The 15,839-nt window shown below is 40.0% G+C and overlaps 2 protein-coding genes across 3 annotated transcripts in view; one reads left to right on the forward strand and one right to left on the reverse strand.

Annotated features, from left to right (window-relative positions):
- Nucleotides 1–3,122, forward strand: part of PCSK5 (proprotein convertase subtilisin/kexin type 5) — a 268,581-nt gene extending 265,459 nt beyond the window's left edge. For both annotated transcript variants that reach the window (XM_057432936.1, XM_057432938.1), the window contains 2 exons: nt 1,021–1,207; nt 1,788–3,122. In XM_057432936.1, coding sequence (XP_057288919.1) covers nt 1,021–1,207; nt 1,788–2,191 — 591 coding nt within the window. In that variant the 3' untranslated portion in view covers nt 2,192–3,122. The remainder of the gene's footprint in view (nt 1–1,020; nt 1,208–1,787) is intronic.
- A 5,165-nt stretch (nt 3,123–8,287) lies between these two features.
- Nucleotides 8,288–14,619, reverse strand: LOC130611795 (riboflavin kinase-like). The gene is made up of 4 exons (XM_057432941.1): nt 14,495–14,619; nt 12,728–12,879; nt 11,547–11,649; nt 8,288–10,064 (listed from the first exon to the last, which is right to left on the reverse strand). Exons 1-4 carry the CDS (start codon nt 14,574–14,576, stop codon nt 9,937–9,939), a joined length of 465 nt encoding a protein of 154 aa, XP_057288924.1. The 5' UTR covers nt 14,577–14,619; the 3' UTR covers nt 8,288–9,936.
- Nucleotides 14,620–15,839: the final 1,220 nt, after the last annotated feature.

Consider the following 15,839-nt stretch of genomic DNA (forward strand, 5'->3'; position numbering starts at 1 on the left):
CTGAGATGCTGCATACCCAGGAGTCTCTGGCCTGCAATATCCCCTTAGCAGTACTGCTTCAAAACTGAGACCTTGAGAAAACAGCCTACAAGATGGGGATCACAGAGATCCACACTTCTTTGCAAGAGCTTTGACTCTGAGAAACTGGACCTCCTCATGGACCCCCTCATGACCCTCCCATCTTGCCCAGATCCTTTGTTTCAGGACAAGCAGCCTCACAGGTCTCACAGCAAGTCTGATGAAAGGTTATTGGAATTTCCAGATCCTTACAGTGTATATGGGGTCCTGGTCCCATGTCAGAAAAAGAGCAATTTTTTTCCCCAATAGGCCAGGAACTGCAAATACTGAAATACCAGAGCTCAGAGTATTCTGCAAGGTAGATGTGACAATGCTGATCTCTGGTAGAGTCTGTACACATAAGCTCCCAGGAGCCTATCTGGAATTTGAGAAGAGTATTTGAATCTAGGCTGTTTCTGTAAAACAGAACCATGATCTAATAAAAATCTGGTTCGCTAGAAAATTTCCATCCAGCTGTATCATCCAGCTGTATTTTTGCTCCTTCCCAAATAATTTCCTTAGAAAGGAAATTCATTCTCTCAGCTGCCTTTTTTTTCTCCTTAGAATAATTCAAGTTGCTTCTCTCATGCCAGTTACTTTTAATGATACTATTGAGTACACTTCTTGAAGACCACTTTACCACTATTACTGCCAAAGAACTACAGATCTGCTAGCATGGGACTAGCAAAACCAAAATACTTCCGGGCCAAAGAGCTTGCAGTCTGAATTAATTTTACCTTGCTGTCTAGCTAGGTGAGCTCTCTAAACTCCTACAAAACTTCCCCCCCTTCTCCCTACAAGGAGACCACTGAGAAACCAGGAAATATGAACCAAATTTTAATTTTCTTACTCCTCCCTGTGTTTTGTCATCGACACCCATGGTACCCAGAGATGACCACACAGACAGTGAAGGTCCAAAGCATTCAAAATGAAAGGTGCATTCCTTGTGTTCTGTGTCTGAAGGAGGACGAGCCAAAGTGTGAAAAATGTGACAGCTCGTGCACGGAGTGCAAGGGACCTGGGCCTCTCAACTGCACAGTCTGTCCAGCCAGCATGCAGCTCTACCTGGCAGAAAGCCGCTGTCTGCCCTGCTGCCACGACTTTGACCTGGCAGGAACCCCAGAGTGCTGTGACTGCAATGAAACGCAAGGTAGGACCATGCTGAACAGCAGTAACAGTGCTAAAGGGTTTTATGATCAACTAGGCTGGCATTTGAAAATAAAAGGGAAGACAGCAAAAATGCACTGCTGAGATGCAGGCACACAGTGTGTTTCTACTGGAATACGAAGGCCTTTACACAAATAACAGCAATTGCAACTGGTGCAGCAGACAGCATCTTTTCTCATCTGCAGCTTTTGTGCTAAATAGCCAGGCATTTCATAAACCAGGTGACTGGGAAGTGCTTGCTTCAACCAAGAGCCATCTGAAACAATGAATTTTACAGTCATCATGTCAAAATGTATTTGTGTGCCTGTTTTCCGGTTCTTGAATATTTCCAATCTAACACAGCAGCATAGCTATCTGAGACCTTGTTTATGTCCTTGTACCATCACAGCTACAGAACATAGTTGTGTACTGAAAGAGTGAGGTATTTAGTTGAATGTGTTTAAAAATGTAAGCTGGCCTGAACATTGTACTGGGTTTTTTGAAGACAGATACCCCCTTTCCTGCCTCTGCAATACACACTCACAAGGCTTATTTAATCTGTTTTTCTTTTACTGCTGTTGTAGATGACTGTGTATTACGGACCACTCTATCACCTGAGAGCAAAAGCAAAACTGCTTTCTTTGTTATTACCTGTATTTTGCTTCTCCTTGTCATTGGAGCCATTGTATTCATCTGGAGAAAATCACAAGCCAAAAATCAGGCTGTCAATAAAGGCAGGTACGAGAAGCTGACAAACCACTCCAAAACCTTTTCTTCCAACGTGGGCAACTACCACGAGAGTACCAGTTACCAGGAAGATCAAGTCATTGAGTACAGAGATCGAGATAATGAAGATGATGATGATGAGGATGACATTGTATACATGGGCCAGGATGGCACAGTCTATCGCAAATTTAAATATGGACTTTTGGAGGATGATGAGGAAGATGAGCTTGAATATGATGATGAAAGTTATTCATTTAGATAACTCTTTACTAATTTATTAATTCCCTTATGCATTGCTTTTCCTACTAAATTACAGCAATTTAGAGGAGTATGTTTAGTTATGTCTTAGCATGCTGAGCTCAAGATTTTAGCTGACAATTATTCTGAGAGCAGAATAGTTTCTTGAAACATTTTTTCCTAAAGCTTTACATAAATCCTTGCTAGCCTTTTAAGTAGCGCTTCAGATGTAGACTGGTTAAGAGATTATGTTTCTGTGCATTTGGACTAAATAGAGTGTAAATCCTTTCCCAGTATGTATTTCTGTGCATTATAACAAACACAAATTCTGCTTCAAACCATACACTCACACTTACTGAGAACCTTGCCAATCATCTACTAGAAATGTGAAGATATGAACAAGATGAGTGCATTTATCTAACTGATGAATACCACTCAGATAGGGTAACAGTAGTTCACTACTTTGTGATTACTCACCAATCCATAACAGAATAAGCAAGTTTGCTGACTTTACCCAGATTTCCTTCGTTGGCATAATCTGGTACATATGTATTCCTCAAAGCCCACACATTTCTCTTTATAATCTTATAGCATACTTCCCAGTGAAATTGTGCATCTATGACATCTATGACTTCTGGGTTTACTGCAATGGGAAATACAATCTATGAACATGTTCACAAAAAAAGTCCTGATTTTCTCTTTTCAACTACTTTCTCAGTGATTTAAACACAGAACATTTATTAAAGCAGCTTTTCCGTTTCTGATGTAAATGGCTCAGGATGTTCAGACAGTGGCAAAGGGGATAGTTAGTACGTATTTGGTAACGTAACTTAAAGGAACACAGCAATGTGATTTTTTATTATTACAGAAACTTAATTTATCATGCTAAAGAAAGGGATGCTCTTTGACTTTGTGTTGTGACAGAATAAATTCTTTGCACAAAACTGCCTTGAAAATCCTTCTGTTTGTCAAGTTTGCTTACAGAGTTCTTGTGGATTTCCAGTGAGAAGCTGAGCGATTACCTTTGTCCCTGCCCATTGTCTAAATTTGTGTAAGTCAGACTGGGACAAAGTTGCATTTCTCAGGATGACTCAAAACAAACAAAATTCTTCTCAAACACGAATTTTTCAAGGTGATTTTTTAATAGATTCTTTGTTATGGTTTGGGCACACCATTTCAACCATGTTTTCAGTTATCATTAGCTGTATTTTCTTTTGCTTCTGATTCTTCTGCTCTGCAGTCTGACGCTTTCCTTCCGGCTTTCAGAGCTTGTCACATGCAGCCAAGGATCCTGGATGTCCAAAGCAAAAGGGGACTTCCTTTTGTGCTAAAACTGGCACAAGCAAAACTGAGGCACCATTTGTTAAGAGAGAAGCGGTACTGGTAAATTCCCTCCACCCAGATATACAGCACTTCTTGTGAGGGATTCAAATGACTGCTCAAATGATAAACCTATTCTTAAAAGGTGCAAACATGCATACAATTGCCTTGAAGGTGAATCAGTCTTCTTAGGAGAGCAGTAAATAACTGATTAATTAAGTTAGAAGGATATGATACAAGGTTATTACTCTTTTTAAACTAGAATTTCAAAATAGTGGTCGAAGAGACCCAAACTTCTGCAGAGCCATAACAGATTTACAGCATTCGCAATTAAAACTCCTGGCTAAGAGTCCACAGGGAGACGAAGAAAGATAAAGTTTAACAGTAAATTGGCACAAGAGGAGATCATTAATGAACCACTCACAATTCTAAAGAAACTCCATGGAAAGCAGAATACAACCAAGGAAGCCAAGTAACAAACCAAGTACAACCAAGTAATAAACGTACAGAGAACACAGCACACAAGGAAAATACTGCTTTTCTGGATTACTTTATGGGCTTCTACTGCCTAAGTCCTTTACACTGTCCTGAAAGAAAGGTAGAGAAATTCAAATCCACAGTTGTTGAGAAACTATCTCTCATTACCCTTCCAGTAGGAAAGCTCTTTCCAAAAGATCTCCTGAAAAGCTACATCTACAAAGTTTTACCATCCACTTACTTCTCAGTCCAGAAATCTATTTTGAAAGGTAGGTTACCAGTGTTCTTTATCCCCTCTTTCCTCAGAGTTGATGTAAATAAGGGAAAGTTTTCTCTTACATGACTCTACCCTGAAGTTTTGCTAGAAAGGAAGTGGACAAAAGTAGATTGTCGGAGTCAAATTTCAAGTGTTTTGAGGCTCCTTCCTCGACAGGCTATTATTCCCTGATCAGACTACATTCTTATAGTATACCACGTTTGCTTCTAGGTCTTGTAAAACAATTGCAGGACTTCTGGCTAGCGACTCAGGCTGAAATTTCAAAACAAAGAATGAAAATATTGTAAACTTATGTAAGTTACCAAAAAAGCTTTTCAAATGGATATTTTGAGGCATTTAGTTTTCTCATGAAAAGTAATGTGTTTCAAGGGATATATCTTTGCAATAAAAAAATGTATTCTCAGCAATCAAACTTCCCACTTTAAAAGTTACCCATAGAAAAATTCTGATTATCCATAGTAAGTCACTATTTTACCCAGGTCACTTGCTGGGATGGGAGCAACAGAGTATGTTTCAGAGCAGACCAGAGCTATCAAGTTTTCATCTTCCCTCAACCTCAAATGTCTATGTATGGTTTCAAGCCTGAAAAGTAATCAGACGTGCATCCTGATGAGGGACAGATATCCTAAGGGCTCAAAAGCACTTTCAGACAGAAAGACTTTAGAGAACTTTTTCCACTCTTTTTTTTTCTTAATGAATACATATGTATGACAATAATAAGCTATCATATCAAACAACAGATGACTGAAAATTATGACTGTAGACAGACATACTCCCAATGAACTAGATGCATTTATAGATATAAGATGCAAAATCCACAGAAGATGTGCACATGCCACTTCCGTTCTTCTTTCAAGGTAGTATATCCTATGTTCCTATTTTACTGTTTGTTTCCTACTGGTAAGAAATAACCAGAAGTTGCCCAACATATATTGACTGATTTCACAATATCTCTTGTGATTTTATTGTTAATATGACAAAAGACAATTTTTCCCTTGGAGAAGATCGATACAAAGTAGAAAGTAATTATGACTTTTTGCCCCCTTCATCCTTTTTCCAATTTAGACTTACACTTGAGGAAGATCTCTTCTCAGGCCTTAACAAATAAAATAAATGCACTAATTATCTCTTTGCATGACTCTGTATGTTTACATTACACATTAAATTGAATAGTAAAAAAAGGCTATAAGTATTCTTTTACTCTTCCTCATTTGTCTATTCAGCATCTAAATAAGCACTTTTTTTTATTTTTTGTCAGGAAGAGCTCAGATGTTCTTGCCTTGTGTTCCTCCAGCCTTGCTCTCTGCACGTCGCATCTAGAATTCTCACCCCATTGTTCTTCTGTATCCTCTCTCCTCGTCTCCTAGCACCACCTTCATTTCCCAGGTTTCTTTTTTCTCATACACATATTCATGGTACATAGTTTTGTTATTCATGGAAACCTTTCACAGACAAACCTTAGTACTATGGAAAAGCTAATCATAACTTCACAACAAACTAAAAAATAATATACTAAGCACTTTGATACTCTGAGCCACAAAAAAGAAAGCACTATTCATTTCTCAGTCATTACAGAAGATGAACATTTATAAAGTCAGTACCTTAAGTTATATAATTAATTATATATTAACCAGCATGGTCAGCAATGTTTATGAAGTTCTAGTCCCCTTAAAAACCCCAACAGGCCACAAATCTATCCAAATACTCCCCTGGAGCAACAGATAATGCAAGTTCTCTTCACACTAGCAAGTAGCGCCTTCTGTTTAAAATTTCTCTCACTCCTTCTCTCTTTAGGAAAACACAAGAAGCTTTGGGGAACAAATTATAGCCCTATGCAGACCATATCAATCACAAAATAAATTTTAAGGCAATTTTGTAATGTTTTTAAATCTCATTTCATTTCCAGAATGAAAACAAGTAGAACATCTTAATCTTTGGAAATTACAGTGCTTGGGTGTCAAAACAGAAACCTAAAGAACATAGGTGCTTGAGGAGTTAGCTTTTAAATCCATGCCTCCAGTGTGGACAGTGTGCTATTAGAACAGCAGCGCGATCCGTGACAAATCCCAAAGTACACTAAAGAATCCACTGCATCTAACACAAAAGCAATCCTTATGAAATATCCATAACCACATTATACTACATTCTTTCCTGATGAAATTCTGGGATGCCACATAGAGGTCATACAAAGGTCTACATACAAACAGCATGAAAGTATGAGAGAAACTTTTCCCCAAGAGGCCTGAGACAGATTAATGTGTTTCAAGATCCGAGTTTGATTCTTTTCCAGCTGTAGCAAATGCACCTTTGCCCTGACCCAGATGAATGTTTAAACAATTGAACCAGAACAGAACAGGATGCAACTCTTTCTATATGACTTCTAAAAGAACTAAGTAGTTTTACATTTTGAAAGAAAGGGTACAGGCAAATCTATTTCAGGTTATAGAATTACAAAGACATAGCTCCCCTATGTCCTAGCACACAAAAATCCCCAGTCAGACTGTTTTCAGACACACTTTAATTTTAGCCAGTTTAAATAACCTCTGAATGCTTTTCTTCTGTCCAAGTTTTGAGGCAATCACCCTTACAAAGCTTTGCATAGGACTGAGACACCTAACTGTGCCAGGCATAGCAAAGGAAAGCACCATATGAATTAAGTCATTGTCAGAAGCTGCTTCAGACACAAAACTTACTGACTAGCAATACTGGCAATAACCCTTAAATACTGAACAACAGAGGAGTGATTGTGACTGATGAGAAACTGAATAAATTATTTACAAGAATTGCCAGAAATCTAAGGCAAAATAAGAATTAAGAAGCATACCAACTATTATCTCTATGTAACAACTTAGAAAGGGCTAAGAAGGGACAGAAATTATCAAAATATCAAGGTATCGAAGATATCAAAATAGTACAGTCTTCTGAAACAAACTTTCAAAGTTCACCATCTGCAGTATGTAACAGTTATTGAAAAATAAATGAAAATATACTCACATCGGTAACAACATTAATATGGTAACTATCCTACTTGTATAGGTACACATTAAAAAAAACATGATGTTTTAATTGATTTTCAAGTTTTAGTGGGCTTGATTTCATTTTCACATAGATTTTGAAAACGTCATATTGTATATATAAGAAATATGCTCTAAAGTGAAAAGGATACTAACCCAACACAGGTTCCATATATCTGTTTCTAGGAAAGCTTCAAATTCAAAATGCAGCTAGCTACGCAAGAAGCCTGTGTGAGCATCTATTGCAGACTATTTGCTTGTGCACATTGCACCTTCACATCTTCTGAACATGAAGGCATGCTGCATTTTAACATCAGCTAAGCACTGGTTCTTTAGGCTATCAGAACAGCAGCTAGCTTAATGCCACAGCTATCTAAGTAAGACCACTATCACCTATATGCATTTGAAAAAAAAATAAAATCTTACGCTGTTATTCTCACATTGCCAACAAACTCCATTTCAGAACAGTAACAGACCTCAGAAGTTGTGAGACAGTCAATTAAAATGCACCACAGGCTTTATTTTAAAAGTATCTGAAACGTTGAAAATTCTCGTATTGCTTCAAATCCTACAATTTCAGTGACCTTTCTTCCGCACTTTATGTTCATGTATTGCCTTACAAAGTACTGCAAACATCTGGAACATAAATAATGTAGCAACAAGTCTGTAGCAAGAACAACAATCCTTCCCTTCCCTTCAAAAAAAACTGAAGGTTTCAGCATGGTAATGAAAGAACTCTGAAGCAACTCTTTCAGTATGATATGGAATGCACACAGATGACGTGCATCACATACAATACAATCAATCAGAAAACCTGTGATAAGCAGCATTGCTACTTTCTCAGCTATACTATTTTATTAATGGCAGTGTCACAACATAAACTGAAATAGTTATTTGCACATCATAAAAAAATACAGCCCTTCATAAAGTTTATATTGTGCAGGTAATCGCACAACATAAAAAAATCGCACAACTTAAAAAATCAATATATAATACCTGATATTAAATAATGCAGAGAGGTAAGATACACTCAGCCAAATAAATGCAAATATATTTTGTTCAGCTTGATGGCAACCATGCAAAGAAGAGTTTATTACCTTACTGTATACATACTTCACAGTTCACGTGAAGGCTGTGAGGAAGTAAAATTTCTCCAGTTTTCCTTTTGCTGCTGTTCTCCATCTTCAAGCATTCGGTTTCATTAAAGCCAAATGATAAAAGCGATTTTGGATAGCAGCATTCATTAGCGGTGACAGAATAGTGTTACTAAGACAACCAGCTTAAGACACTCTGGTTTCCACACAGGCACATTAAATCTCTGGCAAAAAAAAATTTTAAAAGGCAGCTATAAGCTTAGCTATAATAGCAGAATCAATAAAGACTTACTCTTTAAGTATGTTCTTGACAATATATGAGATTGGCTAACATGGCTGTAACTTGTTCTTCCAGAAAAGTAAAATAAGAAGCAAGACTTTGACATTGTTATATATCCAAGAATGCCTCCTTACACTGGGTGGAAAAAAAGTTAAAACAATTCTTCCATTATCCTTCAATTCTGAAGTGCAGAAACCCAGAACTGACTTTCAAGAAAATTCTTGTATAGATTTCCAACATGAATACAGCAAAAGCCCATTAAACTGGTTTTAGGGTTTGCTTTTGGGTTTTGGTTTTTTTCTTTTTTTCCTGACAGCAGGCAAGTTTAGTTCTCTTTTATTATTTTCCTACTAGAAATGCCAAAGTGTGCTGAAAATGTCCAGGCAATGGTTAGGACAAAACTGTGTCTTTGGAGAGATAAATTTATAAACAAACTTAACAACATAGGCCAAAATGATGCTCATTCTCTTAAGTGTCTTTATAGAAATCATTCTTTTTCTCCCTCAAAAGGTGTATATCCCCTTCTGTCTTTGCCATCAACAGGACTGATAAGCATCTGAATAATCAAGTCCTGCACAGCTACAAGGACTCCTTGACTTGCTCAAGGCCTTTTCCCAAATACCCCATAAGACTTGCTGCAAGTTAAAACACTATGAACTAGAACCCTAGCAGGCTGACAGAACCCACCCCAGAGAATTCCGATAAGGCTATCCTGGCAGAGCTCTCTGAAATGCTGCAGTGAAATGCCGCAAAATGCAGGATCAGTATGCAATGGGACTGTTTTTAAAAGCAGTAAAATTTGCGGGTTGAGATACAAATAGATTAACAAGCAAAGGAGAAGAGAAGGAATGAAAAAAAGAAGACAAAATAAGGCAATCATTCACCACCTCCCCTGAACAGGCCTATGCCCAACTAGGTCCCAAACAAAGGATAGCTGACCCCCTTCTCTCCATTTTATTGCTCAGCATGACCACTACAGCATGGAGTATTTCTGGTTAGTTCAGGTCATTTGTCGGGTTGTGCTCCCTCCCTTGTACAGCCCCAATTTATTCAGTGGGGAAGCAGAGCAAGAGACAGAGAAGGCCTTGATGCTGTGCAAGTACTGTTCAGAAATAGCTCAGACATTAATGTGTTGTGTTCATTGTTTTGGTCACAAATCTAAAGCACAGCACCATATGACGTGCTATGAAGAAAATTAACTCCATCCCAGCCAAACCCAGTACAAACACATACATCATATATCAAAATATACATGACACATGGTAGTGCAAAATGCTCCAAGAGATGAAAAAACCCACATGTTTTTGCTTAGTGGTTTACTGGTTTGCCTTCTGGCAGGCGAAAGAAGTTGTCTTCTTTGAGTTTAAGATGTTCTGGTAAATCTAGCTGTCTTTTTGCCTCTTCAATGTCTTCCTGAATTGCTGAAACAAGTGCGCCTGCAAAAGAGCAGTAAGAAAAGCAGTATTTGAAAGCTGGTCTGAATTCTGAACAAACAATAGCAAAAGAAAAAGGGTGTACTGTAGAACACCAGAGAGCAATCACAGTCAGGATACATTTATTATTACTATGAAGTTGGAAAGGCACAATCTCTAAAATAACAGGCTTTTACGCTTTTGACATGCATTGCACTTTTCCCTGCTGTAAATACTTTTTCCTTGTTGCAAGACATTTTATCAAAAAAGTCAACAGAATTTCGTTAATTGTTTCAGTTTTAACACACATGCATTTTTAAAAGAAAAGGGCAGACCAGACCAATGCTTTTACAATAAGCTCATGGTTTTCAAGCTACTCTGCAGACATGACAGTAATTTTTTGACTGAAATAAATAATTTCTGATAGTCTGGAAGTTATGGCACTTTGCTTTTTTTAATATAACCAATTTATTTATTAGTAGATTCAGCTTAGGAAAAAAAAAAACAACCACCACATTTTACTGAAAAGTCAAAGGTAAGACAATGATAAAATACTTTGAGTTGGAAGGTACCCATAAGGATCATCAAGGCCAACTCCCTGTTCCTTGCAGATCTACCTAAAAATAAACCATATGACTAAGAGCATCATCCAGACACTCCTTGAACTCTGACAGGGCTGGTGCTACAACCACTCCCCTGAGGAGCCTAGCCTGTTGCAGTGACCAGACTCAGTGAAGAATCTTTTACTAATATCCAACATGCACTTCCTCTGATGCAGCTTCATTCTGTCTCCTCAGGTCCTACTGCTCGTCACCAGAGAGAGGAGATCAGCACCTCAATCTCCACTGCACCCTTTGGGGAAGCTGTAGACTGCCAGGTCCCTCCCAAGCCTTCTCCTCTCCAAGCTGAAATAGCCAAACAACCTCAGCTGTTCCTTTTAAGTCTGGCCCTCAATTCCTTTCACCACTTTGGTCCCTCCTCTGGACACACTTTAATAATTTGGTGTCCTTCTTATATGGAGGTGCTCAAAACTGCACACAGTACTGTACTCAAGGTGGGACCACACCAGGGCAGCGCAGAGCGGGACAATCACCTCCCTCAACCAGCTAAACGATGCTGTGCTTGATGCACCCCAGGGTACAGCTGGCCCTCTGGGCTGCCAGAGCACACTTCTGACTCATATTAAACTTGCCACCAACTCAAACTCCCAAATCGCTTTCTGTGGGCCTGCTTTCCAGACCTCTTATCCCCTAATTTGCGTGCTTAACCAGGATTACCCCATCCCAGAGGTGGGATCTAGCACTTGCTCTTGTTAAACTTTATGTGGTTGTTGATGGCCCACCTCTCTGTAGTCTATCTAGATAAGACTGTAAGGTGTTTCTACCCTTGAGAAACAGCTACCCCACACAAAACAGCTGATGATGAAGACAGAACAATGACACAGTGCTCCCAAAATGCAAGACCATAACAAATTGAGTAACAGTTTAAGAGAAATGCAATACTGACCTAAAGAAGTGAAGTTTTTTTCTGATCGAATATATCCAAGAATAACTATACTAAGAATCTCACCATAAAAGTCACCTTTGAAAGTGTCAATAATGTGTGTTTCCTAAAAGAGAGAAATAAATTGACAATTATCATGATGCACTTTTTTATTTTCCTTGTTGTAAGGATGTTGAACTAGTACCTCTAATTCTAATTCTCTCCCACACAGAACAACTAAGACACTTACAGTAACATGTATAATGTAAGATTAAAAGGCTAGGGCTTGTAATTATGTTAGTATGAAGAACTGAACTCTCCATGGCATTTAAGAACATTATGGTATTTACTTCAGGGGTAAGATTTTCAAGGCAGCAAATCACGAATAATAATGCCTAGATTTGTTTGACCATTAAGTTGCCAAGTCCAAATGACTGTAATGAATTTGACTGATTTAAAGAGAAGTTTTACAAGTACAAGTAAAGAGAGCTTTTACAAGGAACTGAATGATAAAATTCCAAGAAGAGTGAAGGCACTTATTCTTGAAGCAAGACTTCATGTCAAGTTAAAACTCCTTCCAAGTATTAGCAATTAAAATTAAGTTCTGCAAGACCCAGGAAAAGTACCAGCACCTGACAGCAAGAAAAACATAGATGCCACAGTTCAGGATTTTAACTCTGTGTTATTACCATTTATATTTTGATCTTGATTCTGTATATTAAGACACAGCACCCCACAAATGGATTCCACCATATAAGAGAAGAATTACTGGAAAATCATTATAAATTAAGGCATGCCAGAATTTCGTAAGTCAAATATGGATGATGGCAGAGAGATTAGCAGGTTCCAGCTCATTTTAGGGGTCTCAACCACTAAACTTGATACATCTAAACTTATGTTTACCTACCTATCAGCTCAATAGGCAACAACAATTTTGGAAATATGAATTTTTACTTCAGAAGTAGTGAAGTAATGGTGTGAAGAGATAAATAAAAATCAAACTTACTTATCTACAGCTGCTTGCTCTATGGCTACTGACAGGGGGAATAGGGTTTTTTGTCTCTCCATAATGCACACATTTGAGATGAATAATTCTAACAGAAAATGGAATTTCTAATCTCATTTATGGCTCCAATTGTGCTTATTTTATTCAACGTCTAGCTCATTTATTGTAATCAAAGTACCACACAAAGCAAAATTCTTACCACCGATTTCTTAATATTTTTATAGAAAGGATTCCATCCTATGCTCAAAACCATTTTATGCACATCTCCATTTCCAACACAGGCCCAACCATAGTATACACCAGTAGAGATATCGGATGGAAAGCTTTCGACTACTTGCTCAGAAAAGTTAGCTGCAAAAATTTTAGAAAGTGTAAGTAAAGTGTATCACAGAATTTCAATCTCCTAAAAGCCAGGATCTGTCTATGTGCTATTTACAAGCAGAACATCGGCAACACTAGCACAACATGCCGCTTAAAAAGCATAAACAGAAAAAGCACTCATAAAATGTAGTCTCTGTGATAATACCCGAGTTATGACACTTACTACACATACTATTTCATAGTTATATCCTCTGATATAGTTAAATAGTTCATTCTATAGTTAAAAGTAATAAACTGAAATCTGCAGTCTGAATGCACTTCACTGGTAGGACTATCACTCCTTTAGTATGGTCAAAGAACAGAAAAAAAATCCCAAGCTTCTCTGCATTATAAAGTAGCATCTTAGCATTACTTACATATTATAAGTTTTTTGAGGTGTATTTTTCTGGAAGTAAAATATGTAAAAATAAACGAAGTTATTATTTCAGTCACTTGACAATTTTTTTCATGTTGCCTTTTAGGTTATTCATATTTGAGGCTTTTCTTAGAAAAATTCAAATCTGAAATAAATTAGTTCCTTTTTGACTGAGGGGAATAAATCTAAGCCATTAGCCAAACAACTGTCCTATTCACACATGGATAGAGATTGCCAATTAAGGCTTCACGACGATTTTAAAGAATTTACAGTCAGTGTATTTCTACCACAGTCCATAAGCAGGAAAAGCTTCCCTAACATATTCCTTGATACTAATAAACCAAATACAAACAATCAAGAAAACCCCACTAAATTCATATTAACAGATGGAATCACATGTCCCATACCTCAAGATTCCTCACAGGAGGTTTTCTCGGCCTCCTAGGATTTGTGAAAAATGCCCACTGACTCCAGCCTGTCTTTAGAAAAGGCTGATATCCAATCTGGATTACACCTCTATCTGTATTCAGACAAGTCAAACCAAGAAAGGCAATGAGAAAACCCCACTTCTCTTTAGGAGAGCTGCACGTGCTCTGCCTTGAATTTCTGCATCAGCCACTTTACATTTGCTTCTTTAAACCCACTCCCAGTGCTTGCTCGTTTCCTTGTCCTACTCTGAGGTCCAAAGAGTTTCAAACTACCACATCACACCACCATGCACAGTGCATACGATCACTTTTCGGGATCTTGCAATTCATACTGATCATGATCAGATAAGGTAACTAAGGCAAACAGAGTCAGTTTAACAGAAGGTCGGACAATTGAACAAGACTTGGAGGCAATATGAACGAAAACAAAAATCACCAAAAAAGCTAACACGGAGCAAGCCAAGCCTGTTCACGGGAAGAGCACGCCACGCGAAAGGGGAACTGGTGCAGGACAGCGGAGCGTCTCCCGAACTCAGCGACTGCACACAGAGACTCAGCGCTGAGCTCCACACCTCCACCCGGCCGGAGAACCATCCGCCACGGCGCCTCTCGCTATGGCGGCCTAGGGGGCCCAGGCTGACGAGAGACCCCTGCGCCCGACGCCGGCCTCCCCGGGGGGCCCCAGAGCAAGGAGCCGGTGCGGGCCGTGGCGAACATTTCGCCCATGGGCAGGCGTCACCATCGCCCTGACGTGAGAAGATGCCCCGCGCCGCTCGTGCCCGGGCCCCGCGCCGCCACTCACCAGTGGGGATGCCCAGCTCCTTGGAGCCCCTGCCGAAGCCCTTCACCACCTCCCCGCGGCAGAAGTATGGCAGGTGCCTCATAGCGACCAGCTCCCTCCTCCGCACCCCTCTCAGTCCCTCTGCCGCGCTCTGGGCACTACCAAGAGGAAGAGGAGGAGCAACAGGTTGAGCATTACAGCCCCCAGCGCACTGACCTTTCTGGGAGGCACCTGCCTCCCGTCAAAAACGGACTCGCTAACACATGGCGCTGCCCTGGTGCCTGCTCGGGGGCGGGGGCTGCGAGACCACCTCTCCCGCCGACTCAGCTCTCCTGGGAAGCTAAGCCTACGAGGTGTGGAGCGGGTCAGGCGTCTGAGAGCTCTGCCGACGAGTATCTCCGGAGGGAGGCAGGCAGGCAGGCAGGCAGGCAGGCAGCAGGAGTCTTAGCTGGCTCTGCTCTAACGAGGCGGCCGCTCACCCCTGCCTGCAGACTCAACTCGGCTCCGCTCTTGGGTAGCGGCGGGGCCCATCCCACCCGCAGCCTTCCCGCGGCACAAGGCGGCGCAGTGGCGGCGCTGGCGGACGGCCCTGGGAGGCTGTGGGACCTCGCTCCAGCCTCCCTCGTACCTGAGAGTCACACCTCGCCCAGTCCCCCCGCTCCTTGAAATGGCGAACGTTTATTCCCCGGTAATCCCATTTTAGACAAGCTCAAGTGATGCAGGATGCGGCGGACATCTGGTGAAACCTGCGAAGATGGATTTTTTTTTTTTAAATTTTATTATTTTGTTATGATGACAAACGATAGTTGCTTGGTAAAGAAAAATAATTTGTAGTCTCCTGTGATTTGTCAGCCTGGCACTGCAGGGATTTCCCTCAGGGAAATACACCTGCACAGCAACATTTGTCCTGAACTCACTCTGTGTTGGCGAGTAAGGCCCCCTCAACACTTCCTTAATTTCCTGTCTCTAGTCTCATTTTGTAGCTTTGCCACTACACTCCTTTCTATGAGCTTGTACCAGCTTTAGATCGAATTTGCACGTGTAGAAGCCCAAATAGCAGACACAAGTGCATATTCAGTCTCTGCAACATGGCAGCCAGCCCAAGCCGTTATGTCAATGGTATATATGCCAAATAAGTCGGGGGGCGGGGGGGGGGGGGGGGGGGGTGCGGAAGAGGAGGGGAGGCAAGTAATTCAGGAATGCCGTAGGGTACTTACACGTATTCATATAACATCTTGAAAGACTGTCAAAATCCTTGAAGTGAATTCCCAGTCATTTCCAATTATTCCTATAAGGTACAATTGCCAGCTTTAGCAGTTTGATATAACTGTTTATGAAAGTGCTCCTGGAATTACCTCTAGTTCTG

Source organism: Pezoporus wallicus, unplaced genomic scaffold, assembly GCF_028554395.1.
Source record: "Pezoporus wallicus isolate ANWC-B61680 ecotype Strahan unplaced genomic scaffold, APGP_CSIRO_Pwel_v1 contig_2910, whole genome shotgun sequence".
NCBI lineage: Eukaryota > Metazoa > Chordata > Aves > Psittaciformes > Psittacidae > Pezoporus > Pezoporus wallicus.

What these genes read in the sequence shown, in the direction of transcription:
- LOC130611795 (XM_057432941.1), bottom strand. Translation starts at nt 14,576, where the DNA reads ATGAGGCACCTGCCATACTTCTGCCGCGGGGAGGTGGTGAAGGGCTTC. An exon ending in AAAATATTAAGAAATCGGTG is followed by an intron (nt 11,650 to 12,727) that starts GTAAGAATTTTG and finishes TCTCTCTTTTAG; the next exon opens with GAAACACACATTATTGACAC. An exon ending in AAAAAACTTCACTTCTTTAG is followed by an intron (nt 10,065 to 11,546) that starts GTCAGTATTGCA and finishes GCTCTTTTGCAG; the next exon opens with GCGCACTTGTTTCAGCAATT.